Source organism: Patiria miniata, unplaced genomic scaffold, assembly GCF_015706575.1.
Source record: "Patiria miniata isolate m_02_andy unplaced genomic scaffold, ASM1570657v1 HiC_scaffold_14, whole genome shotgun sequence".
Taxonomy (NCBI): Eukaryota; Metazoa; Echinodermata; class Asteroidea; order Valvatida; family Asterinidae; genus Patiria; species Patiria miniata.
The window spans coordinates 6,402,252-6,426,069 of NW_024037052.1; the positions used below are offsets into that span (position 1 = coordinate 6,402,252).

General features: G+C 40.7%; 1 protein-coding gene across 1 annotated transcript in view; it reads left to right on the forward strand.

Annotated features, from left to right (window-relative positions):
• LOC119722242 (low-density lipoprotein receptor-related protein 2-like) overlaps window positions 1-23,818 on the forward strand; it is a 91,008-nt gene that overhangs the window by 5,675 nt on the left and 61,515 nt on the right. Inside the window, 8 exon segments of the mRNA XM_038192287.1 lie at window positions 3,273-3,366; window positions 18,107-18,220; window positions 18,951-19,025; window positions 19,028-19,090; window positions 20,388-20,510; window positions 21,085-21,222; window positions 21,952-22,092; window positions 23,114-23,236. Of these exon segments, the coding sequence (XP_038048215.1) occupies window positions 3,273-3,366; window positions 18,107-18,220; window positions 18,951-19,025; window positions 19,028-19,090; window positions 20,388-20,510; window positions 21,085-21,222; window positions 21,952-22,092; window positions 23,114-23,236 (871 nt within the window).

Here is a 23,818-nt window from a genome sequence, read left to right on the forward strand (position 1 = left end):
GAGGAAAAGGGGGATACCCCCTTGCCCCTTCTCCCCAGCCCTCCCTTGCTCCCCTTGCCCCGCCTTGCCATCCCCCTTGCCCCTATACATGCCCCTCCCATGCCCCCTTTTCCCTTGCCCCCTTCCCCCCTTGCCCCTTTTTCTCTTGCACCCCCTTGCCCCGGCCTGCACTCCCTTGCCCCATGCCCCTTGCCCACCTGCCCCTCCCCTTGCCAAACCCCCCCTTCTACCACTTGCTCGACCCCCTTGCCCCCTCCCCATCCCCAAAAGTTTTAGAAAATAATTTTCTAACCTTTTCATGTGATTGACTGTGACCATGATTTATAGTCGTATGCATGTTACATCATGGAACGGGGGGGGGGGGGGGGGGGGGGGAACCAAAAAAAAAAGGGGGATATCCTCCTTGTCACTTTCTCCCCCAGCCCTCCCTTGCTCCCCTTGCCCCACCTTGCCATCCCCCCACTTGCTCCGCCCAATTTGACCCTCCTTGCCCCCTTTTCCCTTGCCCCCTTTTCCCTTGCCCCCTTTCTCCCTTGCACCTGTTTCCTTGCACCCCCTTGACCCTGCACCCCTTTTCCCTGCACCCCTTTCCCCTCCTCCTTGGCCACCTGCCCTCCCCCCCCCCCCCCCCCCCCCCCTCCCCCCCACCCCCCTTCTACCACTTGCTCCACCCCTTTCCCCCTCCCCATTTACTTAAAAAGCGTGTCAGAAAATAGTTTTGTAACCTTTAAATGTGATTGACTGTGACCATGATTTATAGTCATACGCATATGTTACATCATGGAACAGCTTTTCACAAAATCTACCTATTACATAAAAAGTCAATTTCTGGTTCAGTGTGGAACAATAATGTACATGTATACATGTACTTGATAATGTATTGGATACATGTACTTGACAATAGGCTTAGTTATGCAGTCTACATTAAAGGGGCACTAGGTCCTGAAAAATCCCGAAAACTGTTTTGTTTGGATTGTTTACTTAGACTATTTCAAACATCTGGTTGAAAGGAAACCAACCTAATGTCTTACCGTTCCCGAGAAAAAGCGGAAAAACCCCCGCTTGTTTACATCGGACATGACGGAGTACGAATATGTTTTTCGTGTCATTCTCATGTATGCTATACACGTTGTGTGTCTGGGAACAGCGCGCCGGTGACCCAATCACCAATGCAAAAAATTGTGGTTTCTTCAACGTCCGCAAAAGGCGAACACTTTACGCGTACGAATCAAGGGCGGATCCAGGGGGAAGGGGGCCATGCCCCCTCCCCCCCCCCCCCAAAAGGAAACCAATTTTTTTTTTTATGTGACATCGCAATAAAGGCAGGCAATGAGTACATCACCATCTTTTCCTCAAAAAAACATTGGTTAAAGTGGTCAGAAATTGCCTCAGATCGCACCACAGAGCATCTAGAATCCAAAAAAATTTGTTGGCCCCCCCCCAAAAAATTGTGTTCTGGATCCGCCCTTGGTGCGAATGAAATCACAACTAGCATCCAAACAGCTCGAATTTATGGGGTCGCAGAAAGTGGACCCCAAAATTCGTTCTTGCACGCATAATACAGGAATAACACAAAAACGCCCAGTTTTGAAAGGATAGTTGTGTGGATGTTTATATCCTACTTTTAAAAGTTTTTCCGATTAACATCATCTCGTTCAAAGCGCGTTTGTAGCCCAATTGGGCTGTTCCAGGACCTAGTGTCCCTTTAACATTCGGACCATATTGGGAAAACTTGTTGTCGACATTGCGCAATTCAGGGCCCTAGCAAATCAAATTGTGTAGCCTAAGTGATTAAAATGCTTTACTTCTTTGTCGATCTCCTTTATAATGGTATTTTTCATGCCTTGTTTGCCACCAGGAGACTGCTTATGACGTACAGAGCATATTTTGAAACGTCGAGTTAAAAACGGTTCTTCTCTGAACCACACAATCCACAAAGAGATGTCATTCACATGGTGTTACTGTAAAAAAAAACCCATAACGCCCACATGCATTGTTCCATTTACATGAACAATCCATAAATTTGTTCAAATAAAGAAATTACTGTGTTTCAGGCGAAAAATGTACCTTTTGTTTGTGGTCAAACTTAGTCACTTATTTGTTGTAAAGTAAATCAGTGTGTATTGTCTTTCCATGAAGCGAACAACTTTATACTCGGATAAAAAAGCCATCAGAATGTCCTATATGGCTTGTAGATGTGATTTCACTATGTCGTGTTGTAAAGTTGATGGTTCCTCTACACAAGTAAAGAATTAAAAAGTTTACAATGCATGTAGGCTTGATGAGAACCCACAAAGACTTCACCAACACAAATTTTGTAAAGACTTTTAATTAAGTTTTAATTCAGATGGGCTTCATTTGATTTAGGTTTAAGGACAATGGATCGTTTCCATTGTACAAATCTGTGTGGTGGGCGTTACTTGACAAATATTAGATCTACATGTACAGGTAACCTTCGCAAACATGGCGACAAGTTCCGCACGAAAAACCATACACCTTGTTGCACCCAACTTGTCAAGGTGTTTTGTCCTTGTTTTATCAATATCATTTCATTTCTAGTGAGAAAACTGTCGATTGAAAACCAGAAATATGCATGAATATCCTCATTTCCATCTTTCTTACAAGAAAAAACAGGGAGTACATTTTCCAAAGACATTATAATACACTGCATTATTGATGGAATTTTCAAATGAAGACAGCTACCAGAGTGAGAGCAGTTCTGTACAGTCGATATTCAATATTGATAAAAATCATAATTGCTATTTGATTGGTTGTTCACTCAGCCCTGGTTTGCCCTCCCCAGTACCTGGCAGTGGCAGGCTGTCTCTTTATTCTTGATGCTCCAAGCGTGTGATCCACAAGGCCTCCACAGCATTGCGCTGTCACTGCCTATTGTGCTGCCTGTACCTGTGTACGCAATGCACTGCTACAATAGAACTTGATGTGACGTCAGTGCACCGCCTGTGTCGCCACAGCATACACATAGAGCTTACATCACTGTCAGAGCTAAACTAGGGGCTGTCAGTATACAGAGGTCCATTGGTATGCTGTCATTGATTTGCCGTAGAGATCATCCTCTAGTTCGCTCAACACACAACACCACCGTCTCATGTTATGAAATTCTCTATGTTAGAATGAAGTAACCGACACCGAAGAAAAACTGAACTGGTGAACAATACCTTTAAAAAAAATAACTGAGGCAGTTAGGCCTTTGGTGCTGTAGCTGTCACAGTTTTCATCGTTGATGCTCTGAGAATTCTGAAATTTGAGAGAAAGAAAAACAATGGCTGGACAGTGTTTTTGGGGAGCAGGAATCCCATTGTGATGCGACTGCGCTCATCGTCGCGGCCTGCGTGTATTCAACAGGTGAGTACGACCAAGCAAGTGAAAATGAAAGTGGTTTACACCGTGTGTGGGTACTGATATGCTCATGTGTGCATGAGTCATGAGAATTTAAAACCATTGTGGCGTTAAAATACAATAGGTAGAGGGAACTTCTTGATCCAGTTTTCCAACAAGTAGTAAAATGGAGTATCTCAGTTTTTTCAATCCTGCTTGGAAAACTAGAATTTTTTTATTTGTCTAGAAAATGCATTTGCAGTGGTCATATCATGCCAGCCCTGCAAGAATTTGGATGTACAATGTACAATGTATTGTAGTCCAAACTTTGAACTTAAAAATGAATGAACCTCCCCTGGGAAGATTGTCTCCAAGCAAAAATAGTGGCTTTTAAAACATAAATGGGCAAATCCAGCAAATGTTAGTCCCACTAACTGGGGCGCTAGAAATCTTTTTTGACATTTGGGATGTTGGTCTGTCGTACTAGCACGACAGACCAACACCAAATGTCAAAAAAGGAGTTCTAGCGCCCCAGTTGGTGGGGAATAGCATTATGTAATGTCTGTGACAGAGCTTTTAAGAGCTCAGTGAATAAACCTGAAAATGTATTTTTCAAATCATACGCAAAGTATGCATTCATCATCTAGAAATGGTCAAGGAGATTACAGACTAGGAGTTTTGGATCATTTCTCTGAATCATTAATCAGATACCATGGTTAATTGGCTCTGTCACAGACATTACACTTCCTTTTATAACGCTGGAATTGCCCAAAATTTACATGTGCATACCTATTTACTATATTTGGATGTCACACACACACAAGGCTAAATTGCCAATCAAGGTGCCATGGGTTGTTTAAAAAATAATGAAGAACAATGGGAAAAGGGAACAGGGACAGCCTCTGATAAATTGAAGGATGACTTTTGTCTTCAGTCCTACATTTATTTGTCAGATACCATTGTTTGTGTGCACCTGGAAAACTTGTTTTGAAAACTGGGAAGGATAACTTGTATTTCAGGTTTGTGAATTTAACTTCAATTTTTTCCAATTGTTCTTTCGTAAACCAATTGGATGTACACATGTAGTTTGTAATGGATTTCAGAGTTTCCTTGTTTTGTGTGCGTATCGTTTGTCCTCTCAAAACTCATTAAATTATTCTCTTTGCAGGTAATGTACTTTATTGCTATTTCCTGATTGTACTTGCAGTTGGTATCTACATGTAGAGTAAATACTTGAAACTTTTTAAGCGTGATGGGCAGCTTAAAGTTATGCCAGTGTAACCTGGAAAAATAGCACACTACGGGGAACTCGCACTCAGACAAAACACTCGAATGACTCTAAAAAACTAAACTAAACTCAGGCTCTTTGAAGGGAAAAGTCGCGAGGAACTGACATATAGTAGAGACAGCTGTCTCCTGTCGACCATGAACAATTCTAGATTTCCAACAAGAGAGATAAAAACAGAATTTTATGTACAAAAACATAACCCCAAATACACGTATTGAATCAACATCTGTAGTTTTGAAATGTCAGAAAACTCCTAGGCAGTGTTTGATAAGATTCCTCCATACAATTTAGAGGTAAAGTTATGATCACAACACTAGAGAATTTGTACCTGTAATTTTCAACCGAAACTCCAGTCTTCATACAGCAGGATCAGATGACCTGGATCTTGCATCCTTGACCTTACGGACAGGTGATCCCAACACTGCGTCATAGACTCCTGGGGGTCTATGACGCCCCCCCCCTCCCAGTTTAAAGAAGATTTGTTGGCTCTGATATGTACGCTGCCTCCTTCACCCCCCTTTCGAAGTGTCGTGTGTCTCTGTCTCAAGGGCGGATACAGGGGGGGGGGGGCCAACATGGGCCATGGCCCCTCCCCCTCCAAACGAAACCAATTTTTTTTTCTTTTAAGTGACGTCACAGTAAAGGCAGGCACTGAACCAAAAGGGCCCCGAACCCACGCCATCATATTTGGGACCCCCATTTTGGGACCAAACAATTTTTTTCGACCCCCAAAAAATTGTGTTGTGGATCCACCCTTGCGCTGTCTAAGATGTTTACTTCATGTATGTCTACATGATGGCCTGGTGATTCTATATGGATATGTTGAGAGACCTCCGAAGTGGATGAACTGGGGCGACAGTGCTCCACAAACATAGTCGAAAGGGACCTCTTAGGTCTCTCCAATGTAGGAGTCTGCACTGGCCTTGCCTGATCTGTCCTTGACAAGGGATTTGGTAGATCACTCCAGTGTTGTCCTTGGCTGTTTTATCCTTAGGTGATCAATACAAGTAGTTGTCTGAGGGTATTTGTGGGTTTGAAACAGGTGTCGAAATTCTCTAGTGTCGTGATCAAAAGTTGACCTCTAAATTGTATCTAACCACCAACACAGATGAACTTTAATGCTAAGATTCCTCCATTGTTTTCATTTGTTGCTGAAATTTTCCTCTTTTTTTCCTGGGAATTTTGACTTTTCACTACGGACTGTACTTAATCTAAATCTTGTGTTTTTTTTAACTCATAATTTATTGATTATACCATTGGCAGAGAAAAAAAAAATGCAAATTCAAATTGTGAAGATTGGATATGCCCTGTTTCTGTAAAATTCCTGCATTCAATTCATCTCAATTTCAATTTAATCCCCCAACCCACCTCCCCCCCCCCAAAAAAAAAAAACACTGCATGTTCCTTCTGTGGTGATACATGTAGGCCACATTACAAAGTAGTGAGCCTCATTTTTCCTAACTACATCCTGATAGCTTATTTTTAATAGAAACTGCTACTTTCTTAAAAATGTATGACTAAACAAAACTCAAAAGTTGCATGTCACTGGAACCAGGAACACGTGACGGTGATTTATCCTCAACTTGTTACCTTTTAACCCTCTGGATAAATCCAAATCGACCGAGTATTCTAGAGGAATTTGTAGGATTTAGCCTGGCAATTATTTTTTTTTCTAATTGTGACTGATGGCCTTTCAAAGTTTAAGTTCAAGGAAAGTTCTTCTTTTTCCAGCAAAGTGGACGATTTAAGAGGATTATTAAAAGCGCTCAATGCCACGTAGGATTATTTCGTCGTGAAATGCGAGTTTGAGAATGGGCAAAGGTCGTATGTGCAAAGGTCGTATCTCACTTAAAATAACCCGGATGTACACACAAAGCCAATGGATGTCGAGATACGACCTTGTTGCACGGAGCGTTTTCGCCCGAGATACGACTTTGTTGCACAATGGAGTTACGACCTTGTTGCACTGACGCGACGATTTGCAGAAAAGTGCCTACCAATTAAAGACAGAAACCTTTCTCAAAGTGAAGATAGGACTGGTATCAAATACCCTGTGAAATTATTCCGCCTGAAATGGTATATTTCGGGGGGAAAAAAACAAACGTTGAAGGAGATATCAAATTAGGGTGCCTGAAGGCACGCTTCTTTTTTTACGTGCATCAGCAATGAAATGCAGTAGCGAGACCCCAAAAATTGCGCACGTGTTTTTCCAAAAGGTACATGTATGTATAGTATCCACTGAGCTGAAACTTCAACAGGTTAGTAATTATGCATCCTACTTTGCAAAAAGCAAATGATCCTTTAAGCAGTTGTTGGCTTACAAAATGTTAGACTTTCTTGGACCAAGTATTATACAAATCTGTTACAAATGTATAAAAAAAAATTGAAAAGACAACAAACATTAAAAAAATAATGACAACTACTGGCTTTGAGCATATAAACAAACCTTGCAACTTGGAAGAAAATGGCTTTCAAATTTGCAAGGACAGGGCATCTTTGTTGAAAGTCGTGGATGTCACAGACTAGTGTCGAAGGCCAGTATTGAAAAGGAATCACAAGGACCAATGTATTATGAGGCAAGAAAAAAAACACTAAAAGTGCAGTCTGCCTCATATGAAGCCAAAAGTTTAGACAGAGAATGCTACTCATAAAACATTCGTTAAAAAGTTGCATGCGTGAAAACTTGGTGGAAAACAATGTTTACATATTGACTGAACATGGCTGTTTTTTTAAGCTAAATGAACCTTTTTGGGGGCTAAGTTAGATTTTTTGCACTCACCAAATTGACATGCTTGCATTACTTAATCCCTCCTTCCCCTCTGTAGAAACCTAGGGTAGTTAGTCTAGAGGCTAGACGTTATTATGGTCTGTACGCGATTGCCCGCCGCGCCACCGCGATAACCGGCTGTGCGAGGGCGCTATCACGACCAACCAATATCGCCTGCGAACCCATCAGAGCAACGTCTAGATTGGTTGTGTAATGCGCGCGGCCAGTTTGGCCTAATATATGCAGCGCGCAATTTTAAAAATTCATAGTAGTTCCGAAGCAAACTCTCAAATTTCTTCCAGTAGGTTAAAAACTGCAGCAAGACTTTTGTGCAATTTCACTGGTCAGCTCTTTTGTTGTGTGTAGTATGTGTGGGACTGAAAATGTACCGTAATTGCCTGCAGAAGTCGCGCATGCGCACTAATTTCCCCCATTTTTCAGGGGGAGATTTTATCAAGTGATCTAGACGTTGTTCTGACGGGTTCACAGGCGATATTGGTTGGTCGTGATAGCGCCCTTGCGCGGCGGCTGGTTATCGCGGCGGCGCGGCGGGCTATCGCGTACAAACAATAACAGCGTCTAGCCTCTAGACTAAGGGTAGGTACCGGTATGAATGGGCTCAAATAAATTTGATTTTGTTTTCCCGCCCAAAAAAGTGCAGTTACTCTTAAGATCTACTTCCAGTTTTGTGCAGAAGGCCCTTTCGCTTGCAAATTTGGTTTGGGTTTGTAAAAAGTGGTAACAAAAGAAGAGGAAGTAATCTATGTTTACGCTTCCCCGGGCTGTAACGTCTGCAATTAATGCTTAGTTTATTTGCACTTGTTAGTTTTAAAATCATAGCCCAAACGCTTTTATACCTCAGTCCCCAATTGTGTATCGACCCTCACTCATTATCTATGGATGGCAGATGAGAGTCAGTTGTCATGATGCCATGGTTACTATGCACAGATGCCATGGTAACCATGACAACATTTTCTTTAGCAGAGGAGGCAAATTGCCACGTACGCTACTGTTAGTGCTGAAATGTATAAAAATATAATGGATCTGTCTTTAACTTGCCACAGAAATGCTTCGTAAGGGGCCATTCAGAATATATCAGTGTTTAAAAATTGGGATCTTTTTTTGAAAAAACACTGAAAACTGACATTTAGTTTTCAATGAAAGTAACAGAAAAAGTAGTAAAAGGAGAAGGGGAAAAAACTAACAGAAAATCCCCAGCCGCCTCTTTGAGATCGACTGTCATGTATGTCATGTCTGCAACTGTTCCGTTGTCATCGAGAGCCGACCTCCGCATCTCAATAGTCCGCCTAGTTCCAACTGTAGATAGATGGGGAGATAGCGTGAGTGACCCTTCGAGCATATGGGGATGAGGTTGGGTTTAGCTTAAACATTGAAGTAGACTTAATTACAAGTCGGTAATGGTCAGGTTTTTTCCGGCACAACGCGCTTTCGATCGATACATCAGTGGCGGTCACTCAGCGGTGAAACTATTGCAGTGCTGACACATTTTTTTTGCGATAAACATGGCTACCATCACGCATGTATTTTTTGTGCGAGAGCTCACCACATCTACAATGCTTTTGGACACAGCAAAATCTTATCAAGCCAAAATCACCAAATTGTTAAACATTGACTATTGTGAATTGCCCCTGAGGTGAGCTAGAGTTCAGATTTATATGAAACTTGTTCATTTCATAACGCAAAAAGAAACAAAATAATTCTTGAAAATTAGTAAATGTAAAGTTCACTTAACCAGTACGTACATTCACATGTAGATTTATGTAATTTTAAAAGAGAAAGTATGACAAGCCAATAACCAAAAACCCAAACCATGCAAAATATAATAATTACACATCCTGTTTCTCCATATTCTGTGGTTCCATTCCGCAGTCTTTCACCAAACCACAAAGACCAGAGCGTGAAAGGCCTATTTTTGTCTTAAAACACAGTACGGTAGTTGCGTAAACAACCATTTTTGCCATAGGCTATTGTGTTATACATGGATACATGTAACCACTAAAAAAAAACAAGTACAAACGGTAAACTTTTGAACCCAAATTTTGAAATTCATATACCCTTATAAGGACAATGAAAAAAACCAAATTCCTCAGGTGGTTTCATTCTACCGCATGAACGGTGGTTTTTGTGTTTTGTGATAGATTGTGATAGATTGTGATTTAAAGTCGCAAATCTTGCCGTGATGATGTGTGTATTTTGCAGTACAAACTGCTCATCTCATTGAGTACAATCCAACTGCATTAATGCCCCGATGGTAGTCACTCGTGCATGCATGTAGGCGTACCATGCAGTACCACTTGCGATGCGCCCGGTCAAGCGTAACTTGATTACAAAATGTCTGAGTGCTTGTGTGTTAACACTTACATGCAAAAAGCATCATATTCTTGTAAATGTTTTGTAATACTGGTCCTTGCTGTAGGCATATTAAATGGAAAAAACATTTGTGATGGTCGTGTTAAGGGCATTAACATGGTAATGTTACCAAAGTCACATCTTACTGTGATGAATGCATGTTCATTAAAGGTAGAGACATTTGCAGCTATCCAAAAAGTAACTTACACAATTATCGTTGAAAAGCTTAGTTGGTTCAAAGATAGTAATGGCACTGTGAAATTATTCTTTCTGGCATGCTGTCAGTTTGAAGAAACAATAAAAGAAGGTCATTTCCAATGCTGCGTCTGAAGACGCATTTTTGGAAATTTCCATCAGTAATTCGTTTTTAATTCGGCGACTGGTGTGCGCAAGCGTTGACCTGACGCACAGTTGCTACAATCAATTGGTTTAGTGCGTGACATTGTGTAACTGCAATCGGCTGAATCTATCGTGTCCCAGATGCTGATTTCAAGCGTAATTCAAACATGACTCTGCAACTTTTGCATTGAAATGGCAATCTAAGAATATTGTTTTCTTGAAATATACAGCATTCACTGAGCTAAAACTTCATCAGGTTAGTTGTTAAGCACCCTTCTTTAGATTTTGAGCACTTTTGTTGCTTCAAATGAAAAAAATGTACAAATGACACATAATGTTCTCCACCTTTAAAATTTGTGTTATAGGCATATAAAGGATCATTTGCATTTATCCCAAAAGTAAACTAACTAATTATTATCAAAAAGCTTACTTGGATTAAAGATGGTACTGGTACTAAACAGCCCGTGAAATTATATTCCGTCTGGCTTGCTGTCATTTACAAGAAATCAAGAAATGTAGGTGATTTATATCCATCGGTCAGTTGAATGATTTATGAAGTAAAGAGTGCTATTGAATAAAATCAAATCAAAATGTTTCATGATCAAATTGAGGTTGTGCATGGTTTCTCACTATTTTCACAAAAAGTGTGATATCCACTGAGCAGAAACTTCAACAGGTTGGGTTTTGAACATTCTTCTGTGGATTTTGAGTGGTGTTATTATTGGAAACAAACAAAGCGCATGAAAATCAAATCATTGACGGATAAGCAATTTGTTCCTTTTTTTATCAAGGATGTACTCAATTTTTTGCCACATTTTGACAAATATTTAGGGTTTTTTTTGGGGGGGGGGGAAGAATTAGCAGTTGGAAAAGTAAACTTGCACATTTACCATAATTCCTGAGTCAATATTCACATTGGTGATGTAATTCTGTGAAGACGTACGTGGAGAAATATCAACACTTGCCCCAGTTCAAATTTGTCTTGAGTCTGAAAAATAAGGCGATTGTACGAGTATTGTTCAATTCTACAAAGTCGACAAAGTGTCCGAAATTCTTTTCTAAAAGGTACATTGTACCCGGAAGCACACATGCCTAAAACCAGGCGTCCATCCTTCAAAGCAAATCTATGTTAAGCAAACTATGTCCTAGAAATATATAACCTTTTAAGCATTTCTTTTTGGAAGGGGGGGGGGGACCCACATATCAGTCAGGACAACTAGAACACGTTTTGCTGTAAGTGCACAAACTTATCTTTGAAATTTGTGGCACAAAACGTTATTGAAATACTGTACATTTCAAAAGGGGTTTTAAAAGGGACTTCCCATTCGTCTGTAAACAGCTCGGTGAACAGTTTACAATTCTGTGTTGTTTGGTTTTTGTGTATACCAGGAAATTTTGGTGTGTGTATAATTTATCTTATATAATCTCTGTGTCCCATCCAAGATTTTACAGACAGTGGAAATATTTGCTGATAACCTCAATCATTCTGGGCCGTCCCCTTTGTACGGGTTGTTTTTCTCTCAATCCAGACTTGGTTGTTTGCCAACTACTTCAAAGAACTGCCTGCTGTTTTTTTAAGAAAAATTGAATTGTTAAAGAAGTACCAGGCTGAGGTTTTGATTAATTTGAGTTCCGTGTCAACAGGATCGACTGCCATCAACAATAGAATGGTGGGCAAATATGGGTGGAGGGCCCCAGATTATATCACCATGTGTTAATACAAAATGTTGTTTATATATGATATTTGTGTCAACATAGGCTAATCTTTTTTTGAGAAATGCATGTGTGCTATGGCAGAATCTCTTCGGCTGACAACTTTTCAATAACATTTACAAGTACCGGTAGTGTAATTTGTATACTTTTAAGTTACCTGTAGATTAACTGGCTGATTATGCCCCAAGATATGTTGTAACAAGTGCGATTGCTCAATAAGCTCTGGCCGTCTTGCATGAAAGTCTATAACATTGACAGGAGATTGTGCGTACATACAAGCCCGGGCATCCCTCTCGCCATCCCACTCGCTCTAGTCGCCTCCCATGCAAAAATCACGCTGCGCTAATCTGTCCCCGAAAATTGACCAAAATAAGCCCCCTAGGTTTCCCATTGAATATTGCGTGCTTTTATGCCTTTTGCAAAAATCAAAATTTTCGGCAAAAATAATCTCGTCGTGAAGTGGTTAAAACAAATGTAACTTCTCATAAAAAGATATTATTAAAAACGTAAACTGATGCTGCTGATGAAAGTATATTAAACACAATCCATGGGTTCAATTGTAAACTTTATCAAATTTGCAAGGAAAATATTCCGTTCTTGTTTAATTCACTTACATATCACTTCAGGTCTGTGATGAAGATTAATTTAAAGAGTTTTTTAGGCCTGTGCCACTGCCATGCTGAACCATGCTGATTTTGTCTTTGCAAAAATTGCCACAACACTTTAAGTATTTTGTTCATTTCCAATAATAACACCACTCAAAATCCAAAGAAGAATGGTCAAAACCTAGTCCTTTGAAGTTTCGTCTCAGTGGATATTACACTTTTCGTGAAAACAGTGAAAACCAAGCACAACCTTTTGATCACGAAACACGATTTCATCAATTGCACTCTCTCTGAAAAGAATCTGTCGATTGAATGATAGTTGGAAATCAATATCATTTCTCGATTTCTTCTAAATAATAGCAAGCCAGATGGAATAATTTAATAATAATAATAATGTGGCAATTATAGCGCTTATACCCAAGGCTTTAAAGTGCTTTACAAATCCCTGTTGATCAGGAATGAGACCATTTTTTTCTGCAGCAGCTTGAGATCAGTGCAATTTGGTCTATAGGTACCCATTTATACTCCTGGGTGAAGAGAGGCAATCGTAGTAAAGTGCCTTGCCCAAGAACACAAGCACCACGCTCCCTGTCAAGGTTCAAACCCACATACCACGGCACGTGAGTCGAACACCGTAACCATTGGACACAGCGACCATGGGGTGTTTAGTACCAGTAATGGTACAATCTTTAATCCAAGTAAAGCTTTTTGATAATAATTTGGTAGGTTAGTTTTGGGATAAATGCGAATGATCTACATATACATGCCTTTAATGGCATTTAGAACCCTTAGGTTTGAGAACTGAGTTGGCACGACAGAATCCTTGTTCGAATGCATGTCCATGCATGTCCATGGTCTCCCCCAACTCTCCCTCTTTGGCCTTTGAAAGGGTACTTGTCCACGGAGTATAGGGTGTTAAACTGCTTAGGGCCAATGAATTCTTAATCCGGCCCTGACTAGAACTTGCTTTAAAGTTTCCAACTTTGCAACCCTCCCTCGCCCATACGGTTACACCTCTATGTTCCGACACCCCTATGTTCCGACTGCACATATTCCTAACCCTAACCCTAACCCTAACCCTAACCGGGAGTAACACAATCTAGGCTGTCGGAACATAGGGGTGTCGGAACATAGAGCAGTCACTGCCCATACCATGTCTAACCCGTTTTTCTCGTCATGCTGTTTCTCAAACCCGGATTTCTGGCCTGTTTAGTCATCCAAACTTTAGCTTACGGTCTCCGTCATGCATTGGTTTTTGCTCCAAATATGGGTACGGTATAGTGTCCCCGAACTGCCCAGTCATGGCCGTAACAAGGTGTAAACAAGGTGCATTGTACTGAGGACAATGCATACCCAGAATAAATAAGCACGTACTGGTACACCATACAATGTATATAAACTTCAGAACACACCCATTATGCCTACACTGCATAAATTTTGTTCAGCGTACAAGAACCTACAGTGTACTTTGTAGAACTTCTATTGCGTCTGGGGTGGATGATATGCAAATATTGAGTTTCTCAGAGTGATATGGGAAGAATATTATCGCAAGGTAAAATCTTGACTTCTCCATTCACGAGGTGAAGCCGAGTGAATTGGAAAGGTCCAGATTTTACTGAACGATAATATTCCTCCCATTCCACTATGTAAAGCCACTTGATATTTGTTTGAAATAACTGACATATAGATCCTTGTCATTTGATATATTTGAATTTTTATTTCAATACAAAATTGGTGGAAAATGTAGTTCTGCCCTCCAAACCACCCCTTCACGAAAAAGTTTGAACCCAACTCTGTAGCGCTGGCTTTTTGGAACAATATGCACTGCGCGCAATGTTGGACATGCACACCAGCATGCATTTGCATTCAAATACTGCGTCATGGAACAAGAATTATCGTAACTGTTCAATAGTATTTCCCATTCCTCATGGGCTAATGGGCCTTTTTGAGCCCTGGCGTGAATGGGAGCAATAACAAATGTCATGTGATGTGAGTTCCACCAATCAAATGACAAGGATCTGTATATCAGTTACCGTATATAATGATTCCACATATAGGTCATGATGATGTCATTTTTCTGACGTTAGCGATTTCACAACCACCAGCAGGAAGTAAAACACAACTTCACGCATGATTTGGAAATACTGAATTTTTTAACTTTGACAAAAAAAGGAGGAAAATCAGCATTCTATCATCTACATGTATGAATATAAAGCTTGGAAAAATAGTTGAATGTACCTTTTGAAACATTTTCTTATGCAAAATACATGTATGGTGCATTGTACTTGTTTCTTAAGGAATTGCCCAATTCCCTTAAGGCACGTGTGGTCTGCGGTGGAGTAATCTTAATCTGTAGTTTCAAACATATTATATTTGGATGATAATGCTAAGATCAGCTGCTCTTGGATTGAATTTATAAAGAACATGACATTCAAATATTATTCAAAACAAAAGGGAATTTTTTATTGGTGTTAACCTGTAAAAGATGTTGAGATCCATTGATAGCGCCACGTGTTGTGCGTACCCAGCGCCGTTTCAAAGCATTCGAACGTACGCGTGCGTGTATCTGTTTCTACTCCTCACCATGGGATGCGTGTGCGTTCTCAGCAAAACTTTGGCTGCGGGAATACATGCAGACAAGGCAACAAGGCTAAGTGCGTGTTAGGAATAATATCAAAACAACCTGCGCGTTTTAAGAATAAAAACGCTCATAACCTGAAATACTTTGATATGATTGGCTTCTACCAAAATCGGTAGAATCCAATCACAGCGAAAATTAATTTCCATAGACTGGGTACAAACGTGGAACAAACCAGTGCGTATACGCTTGGCAGATTTACCAAGTCTGGGTTGCTGCATCACTTAATAATAACATGTATGCATCACTTAAAAATAACGTGTACATGTACGTTTTTAACATGATGGTCCGTTTTTGATGCATGAGGGCGCGTTACGTACTGTAAGGATGTGATATGTAATGCGCTGTGAGTGGATTTACTATAGGCCAGCACAGACCGAGCGCTAGCGCGCCCCAGACTTGGCCAAGTTTAGTGTTAAACAAGTTCGTTTCAGACCGGCACGGCGTTGGGCCTGGTTGCTGATAATGTCCCTTGCCTTCGTCTCAGGCCATGATCAGCATCTATTCCCAATGCCGGTCTTTTAAAACGGAAGCACATATTTATTTCCTTAATAATAACACACAAAAATTGAATAGGGAAGACTTGTGGGGTGCTGTGGTCCAGTGGTAACGGTGTTCTACTCCTGTGCTGTGGTACATGGGTTCGAATCCTGACGGGGAACATAGTGCTTGTGCGCTCGGGCAAGGCGCTTTACTACGATTGCCTCTCTCCACCAAGGTGCAGTAAATGGGTCCCTGGGTAGGAAGAAATTTATTCAATGCTTGAGCACCGTAATGGCAGCCGTGCCATAGCCAGGGTAGTAATAAGAACGCCAGGAGTGTCACTTCGTGACGGACATGAGCACTATGCAAGACACCATTATTATTATTATTACTTATTTTCAAAATATACTTTATTTTAAATTTGGGGGTAAATGTGGCATTAGGTTGGAGGTCGGCAATTTGGCCGCAAAATATCGCGGTAGATCAGATTACTGTAAACAAATTTTTTTGACCTTATTGCATTTCCAAGTAGAGTACACAATAGCAACCACACATTAAACACCCTACATTTTACATTGTATGCAAATATGGGAAGGAAAGTCCCTAAAACGTGTTGGTAAGTTACTAAACTTGTCGCTTACATCACCCTCATTCAATCAAACAGCTTCGCTAAGTCCTAACAATGACAAGTTCCTGTTAGTGAGAATTTACGCTTGCCTTGTGAAACTGGCACAAAGGTTTGGTCGCCATTTCTTTTGAAAGTGTGTATTTGCATTTGAAAATTGCGGGTTTTTCCCATGTGTGAGAACTTAATAGGTCCATGACGTGATGTATACACTGGAACCTAGAATCCAAGCCAAAATGGTTGGGACACACGACAAATAATCGACAACAACCATACCCTGCCCTGGTCCCCCAACTCCCCCTCTCACCCAGTCATAGTTGTTATCTCCAGCTGGACCACAGACCACGCAATAAGAGACAACATTGACCGGGGGCCGGAGGAGGGTGGCCCAGCGAGATTTGACCGGGATTGTAGTTTGTGCAAATGTCCATTCCTCAGAAATGTATGAAAACTACGATCGAGACATCCTTTTTTGGAATTAGGCCCTTGCTACAGTGTACTAAGGAAATCATTTGTTGTGAGGGGATTTTTTGTTATTGCATGTGATATAGGGACTTTTTTCCCATACCAATTATTTCGCAACAAACTGCTCGTGTGCAATATGTCTGGACAAGCAAAGGACCCCTTCCTGGTGGTAGAGAACTTGTATGAAAACTACGAGACATCCATTTTTTGGAATTAGGCCCTTGCTACAGTGTACTAAGGAAATCATTTGTTGTGAGGGGATTTTTGTTATTGCATGTGATATAGGGACTTTTTACCCATACCAACTATTTCGCAACAAAATGCTCGTGTGCAATGTCTGAACAAAGCAAAGGACCCCTTCCTGGTAGACAAATTTTGAATTTCTTCAAGTAGATCATGTTTGGACGGATCAACAGGTTGTTTGGATGACGGGATTATATAGAAACTGGTTTCGCTTTGTCAAAACTGCTAACAAAGTGTGCTCAATCATTTGTGCATTTCAGGCAAACTGGTTTGCATGGGGGAATTTCGTAACAATGCCTATGGGCGGTCTCCCGTACTTATTGTTGTAAGTTTTCAAGGGTAAAAAGTTTGCTGGAGGCCCGCTGTTACTGCTTGTATTGTTATAGAAAGAATTGTTCATATATGTTTTTTTATGTCTGTAGTTGAAGTTTTGTCCTTGATCAACAAGAAGGTAACCTTACAGATAAGAATGAAATTAAAAATTAAAAAAAAACCCTTGTTTGTCCATGATTTAGTGGTAATTTTCATAGACATAGAACAGGGTTCCCAGCCACTCAGGAAATCAGGGAAAACCTTGAAAATGAATTTCAATATTTCCAGTCAGGGAAAACTCGGGGAGTTCTCATAAAAACGCAAAAAATCAGGGTAAACTCTGGAAATTTGACAGTGACTCAGAAGAGAAAGGCACCAGTTTGGCATATTTGCCTCTCTGTTGGTTGCGTATAGTGAGGAAAGGATGGCTATGGGCTCTGTGCGCCAACAAAAGAGGGCGCCCTTTTACCTAGCAACGACGTCCCATGGGCGGGATGCAAACATTTCGCTGGTTGACGCTCGCGCACCGTTCCTTGTGTGTGACGCACGTATACCAGGGGATTACATGCAGTGGCCGCGCTTCGCGGCAAAATATTGCAGTCAGGCAAGATGGCGCCGTTCGGTCACCCCCAGCTGTACTTTCTTTGCCGGTGAGGGGGTACTTGTGAACGGAGGGGAGAAGGAGGCCATGCTTATCAATACAGTGTACTATCAATATTATAGTTGCTTCACTGCAACCACCTCTTGCCTTTGCAGCAACTTTGTAAAAGTGAAAATATTTCTCATGCAATTTTTGGACATTTCCCCAGGGAAATATCAGGGAAAATGCAGGGAGTTTTGTTTTCATAAAATACTGTCCACCGTGCATTACCGGTACTAATTTTGTTTCGGTCTTCCTTTTTTGTGTGTCTCCCTTTAGCATGCCAATCATGTGCCTTCACATGCGGAAGTCTTTGTCTGCCTCAGAGCTATGTATGTGACGGTTTTGTTGACTGTGTGGACGGCACGGCTGCAGATGAGCGCAACTGTCAAAGTAAACCACCTTACGTCTTTCTCCGTTTTGTTTTTATTTTTGCTTTATTTATATTTTACGGTACATTTTTATACACAGTCTTATGCACATAACATGTAACTGATAGGATAGATTTTTTGTATGAAATGTCGGTCATTGAGCTGAAGAAGTGTGAAACATTTTAGAAACTTTCTTCTTTTTGTTTTTGTTGGAGGGGGAGGCATTAGTTTGCTTCTAGATGAAATATTGGCTTTTTTATTTACTGGAACAATGAATTTTCTAAATGACCACATAATGCTAGACCATTCTTTGAAATTGGTACTTGTTTATTGTCAAACTTGTTTATGCAGTAAGATGGTAAACAAAAATCCTTTCCTGGTAATATGACAGGATAAAACAAAACTAGTTGTAAGGAATTTGTTTTTTTTAATCAATTTTCTTACATGGATTAATTAAAAAGAGCACCCTTTGTTCTTCATATTTTAATTACTTTGATATCTTAATGGGTGACATTGTTGACTTCCTGTTGAATTTCAATGTGCAAAATTTGCACACATAAAGGCTCTGAAACTACTCCTTTTGTTGGGTTGGGTATCAAATAACGAGACTTTTTTGGGGAGGGGGGAGGGTGGGTGTTTGTTTTGTTTGTTATTGGAAAATAAGTAGATCAGATTAATTTTGTAATTGTTCACCGGTTCTCCGTTCTATTACTCTGTCACTCTTTCCTGTTTTTTTTTCCTCTTCTATTTAGCCCAAACTCTATGCCCTCTGGACTTTGAGAAATGCCCGACCACAGCCGTGGGTACCCACAATGCTTGCATTCACCCCAGTGGCGTTGCGACGGGGACAATGACTGTGGAGATATGTCAGATGAAGACCGCACCTTCTGTGGTACGTCATTTGACCCCTGACTGATTAGTTATAAGATAAACAAAGATATGTAAGGCGTTCTGGCAAAATGAAATGGAACTGGACAGAACTGGACACAGGCTATAGTGAAGAACAATGAAGGGGAAAAACAGAAGGGGGGGGGAATTTTTTTTGATTTTCAGATTTATTGATAATATTAATCTTTGATATGTCTACTAAACATAATTCTTTTAAAGAAATAATATAAAAGTCTTTTTTAAGGAAAAACAGTGGCATCTTTAATTTTCACTGCAACAAAACAGTCAAAAGTTTTTGCGATTTTGCCTTTTTGGCATTTTGCTAGAATGTCTCACATAATACAACTTACATGAAATAAAGAGGTGACTTTATCCCCATTCAAATCGCTATATAATAATATACAAGTCTCTTTTTGGATGTTTGTCCGGGCTTATATCTCGAAAGTGGCAGGTCGCACGGCGCTCAAACTCAGTGGGTGGGTGAGGCGTGGTCCAATTAGATTTTTTTTACCTTTGTTAAACGATTGCGACCACGTACGTACAGCGTGTGTACGCACATACATTCGCACACGTACATGAACGCATACAGGTACACACGCTGTGATTGCATTTGTAAGGGGAGCTCCCAAGCTACACATCAATATGACTATAGAGGTCGCTGTTTATATGGGTCTGTATGACAAAAGCAGCACCAATTTCGGGGTGGTTTTGGGCGCAAAACGGAGGATCGCAGTAGGGGGACAAATTCTCATGGTAATCAATCACTACTTCCAGCGACTCTATGCGTCCTGAGAACCGCCAAAGCAGGATAACCACTTAGTACATCATATTCATTATGCCTGAGACAGTTTACTTATTCCTATTGGTCGAGAGCCTGTCACGTGGGTAGTTAAAATCTATCAGGACATTTTGTAGGATTTTGCAGGATTGATGAGGAAGGAAGCCACAAGCTTCTACTACTGTACACATGACTTTGTGTTCCCCTGAGACTAAAAAATGAGCCAGTCGGGTCCTAAGAGGGGTAGTTAAAAATCTATCAGGACATTTTGTAGGATTTTGCAGGATTGAGGAAGGAAGCCACAAGCTTCTATATACTACTGTACACATGACTTTGTGTTCCCCTGAGACTAAAAAATAAGCCAGTCGGTTCCTAAGAGCACAGTGGCTGATTTTGTGGCATTCCAGAAGGTCCCAGGCGCAAAATTACAGAGAAAGTAATTACGGGTTAAGAAATATTGTGAATATTGATTTGTCTTTGTATACATGTTTATCTTGTATTTGCTGATTGTTTTGACCAACAGAGAATACCCCTTGCCCAGCGAGCATGATCAAATGTGCGGATACATTTCAGTGCCTGCCTGGCTACGCCTACTGCAATGGATTTATGAATTGCCAGGATGGGTCAGACGAACCAGCATCTTGCCGTGAGTGTAGTTTCCTTGAATCAGTATAAGATTTGAGTAAAAAAATAGCGTTGTTGTCAATGGATTTGGTTTTTCTCTCTGTCTTGTGTCAATGGCAAGAGTCACAGCCACGGCCCAATATACCAGGTTTGGGCACAGCCTTACAAACAAGCCTCTAACTGGAATTTTGGGCGATTCACATTGCAGTGCGCCACCAAGAGTTTCCCATGGAGAGTCAATTTTTCAAGTTTATGGTGGACAAAACATGGCCCATTTGAATGAGTGTCACAGACAACTTGAGCTTATATGTTATAGATTGGGGCATAGTGTTCTGCCGCCTTACAAAAAAACACCATATTGATAAAAAGAAAAAGGCAAACAGATCCTCGAATCATACGCTTACGAAACTACGACTAACATTTTTAAATGTCGCGCGCTGCGAACTTGTTGACCATCTCCCTCAATGGCTACACCAACTGCAACGCATTTTGGAATTGCCAGGATAGGTCAGACGAACCAGCAACTTGCTTTAAAACCGGCAAAGCACTATTATTCCTTTAGTATTGATCCATCCGATTTCCATTTTTTTTGTCAGTGGATCCTGGTAATACTTGTCCGGCCGAGCACTTCAAGTGCTTGAACGGTCGTCGCTGCATTCCCAATGTGTGGATTTGTGACATGGAAGACGACTGCGGCGATAACTCAGATGAGAGTGAGGACCTACACTCTTGCAGTAAGTATCCCCGATCAGTAGTGATGCTTAACCAGTTTGCTCTGGGATTATTTTGACATTGATCGCACCCAGGCACGTGATTGTTTTTCATGAACCTCGATGCCAGACAGGTTCAGGCCGTCAGCTGTGGGAAGCACACCCTGATATTTCTGGCCTCGCTGACAGATTTTTCCGGCCTCGCTCGTTGCGTGTTTATTCGTCATCCGTTCCAAATACCGCAAACCTTTGTGTGTATACACGTCATCTGATGTGAACTGGTTAAAAGCAGAAAATATTGCTGAGTAAATATATTGTTGATTTTCCCAGACATGTTTTTGTGCAAATGCATGTTGGTGTGCGCGTTTAGCGTTGCGCGTAGCGCGTATTGTTCCAAAAAGCCAGCGCTACAGAATTGGGTTCAAACGTTTTCGTGAAGGGGTGGTTTGGAAGAGAGAAATACATTTTCCACCGATTTTGAATTGAAATAATAGTTCAAATATATCAAATGAAAGGACTATATATGTCAGTTATATAAAACAAATATTGAGTGTTTAAATTGTGAAATGGGAGGAATATCATCGCTTGGTAAAATCTGGACTTTTCCAGTTCACTCGGCTTCGCCTTGTGAAATGGAAAAGTCCAGATTTTACCAGATATTCCTCCCATTTCACTCTGAGCCACTCAATATTTGTATACTAACACACTTTTCATTACTTGATTCATCTTCCTTCCCCTTTCTCCCCTTTTCAGGCACCCATGCTTGCGACAGTACTCGCTACTTCACCTGCCAACGCAACCGCCCAGGCTACAGCCGCTGCATCCCGCTGGAACTATTGTGTGACGGGACCAGTCATTGCGAGTATGCTGAGGACGAGAACACAACCATGTGTGGTAAATAATACAAAAATGCAGAAACAAAAAAAACCACCAAATTCACAAAAAGAGAGTGTCATCGTTGCACTTTCTGCAAAACAATTCAGAAATTATGCCAACCGAATGAAATGTTCTGTGGATGCTGTGGCCTAGCAGAGTGCTATGGCCATGTGGCAGTGTTGTAGTCGAGTCACCAACATCTAGTCTGAGTCCCGAGTCACAAGCCTCGAGTCTGAGTCTCGAGTCTCAAGCCTCGAGTCCGAGTTCGAGTCTCGGGTCACAAGCCTCGAGTCAGAGTCAGAGTCACTTGTTCTTAGTAGTTCACCAAACTAATCATTTAAAAAAAAATTATTTTTCAATCATCCATTCTGTCTTTTAAGTAAATCCCAGTGTATAGCCTATAGTTTACCTTATGTGTGTATGTTGTTTAGACCAAAAATGTGTTTTCCTTTTAATTCCTATCCCTAACAAAACACTCCTCCATCCCTTCCCTCCATGTTTTATCGTCCAAACATTATTCCTCAATGATTCCTTCCCATCCCTACGTTATGTTTTTTTTTCTTTGATGAAAATACGTAACTCGAGTCACGAGTCACCAAGCTCGAGTCCAAGTCATCATGGTCGAGTTTGAGTCCAAGTCCGAGTCATTTTCCAATGTGACTTGAGTCGAGTCCGAGTCACCAAAAATGTTGTGAGAAAGGGTTGCTCATTGCCTTACTGCCATGTACTCATTCAACAATGAATCGCCAGATAAAAGAAATATCGAAAAATTCTAGCAGCTTTTTGTGCTGAAATAACTGTAACATTGAGGTTTGTGCCAGGAATGACATCACAGTTTTGCTCATGAATATGGAAATCTGCATTAGCATAAAAACCAAAAAGGCACCAAAATACCCTTGAAATGACAAAACGAAAATTGAAAATAAGGTTAAATGGGACAGTATTAAAAATAGGATAGTATTAAAAATTGTTTAATTACACAGGCCCTTTAAAACCATATATGTTAATTTTTTTCTTGGACGATATTTTGTTTGATTAGGCACACCGCAGCCCTGTCTAGGTTACGAGTTCTTATGCGACAACCATTTGTGTATTCCTATATGGTACCAATGTGACCATGACAACGACTGTGGCGACGGTAGTGATGAAGGAGCTACGTGCGGTAAGTATAATTTGTGGATTGTCTTGACAACCAGCTGTTGTTGATGAGTAAGGCTTCCATGTCAAGCATGTCGGTGTTGCGTGAATTTAGGACTGTATGACATATGGACTCATTGGTAGTATTGCACATGCCTAAGTGGAGATAATTAGGAGAGTGACCAGTCATGTTAGAGGGTTTAACCAACAATAGGGCAGAGAAGTCCAGATTTCATAGGAGTTCAATTTTCATATGACACTGATAATATATTCTTGTGAAAGTAAAGGTATTGGCCTAGGCCCTAAGATTTAAGATTAAGATGTGATCAATTATCGTTCAGACAATGTGTTTTATCAATTATTGATAAATGTACATACTTTGGCAATATCTGCATTCAGCAATCTTGTGTGTATATATTGATGAAAGCACATGACGCGCTGCATGACAACAATATTCCGTAATGCCTGCAAGTTTTGCGGCATGTTGTACAATAGTGTATTATTGTTCTCTCGTTGGTATTATTATACTTGCGTTGGACCAGGGTTTACGGGATAATACACTGTTGCCATGGATCGACCAGTCAGGATCGAGGATTCAAGTTTGCTT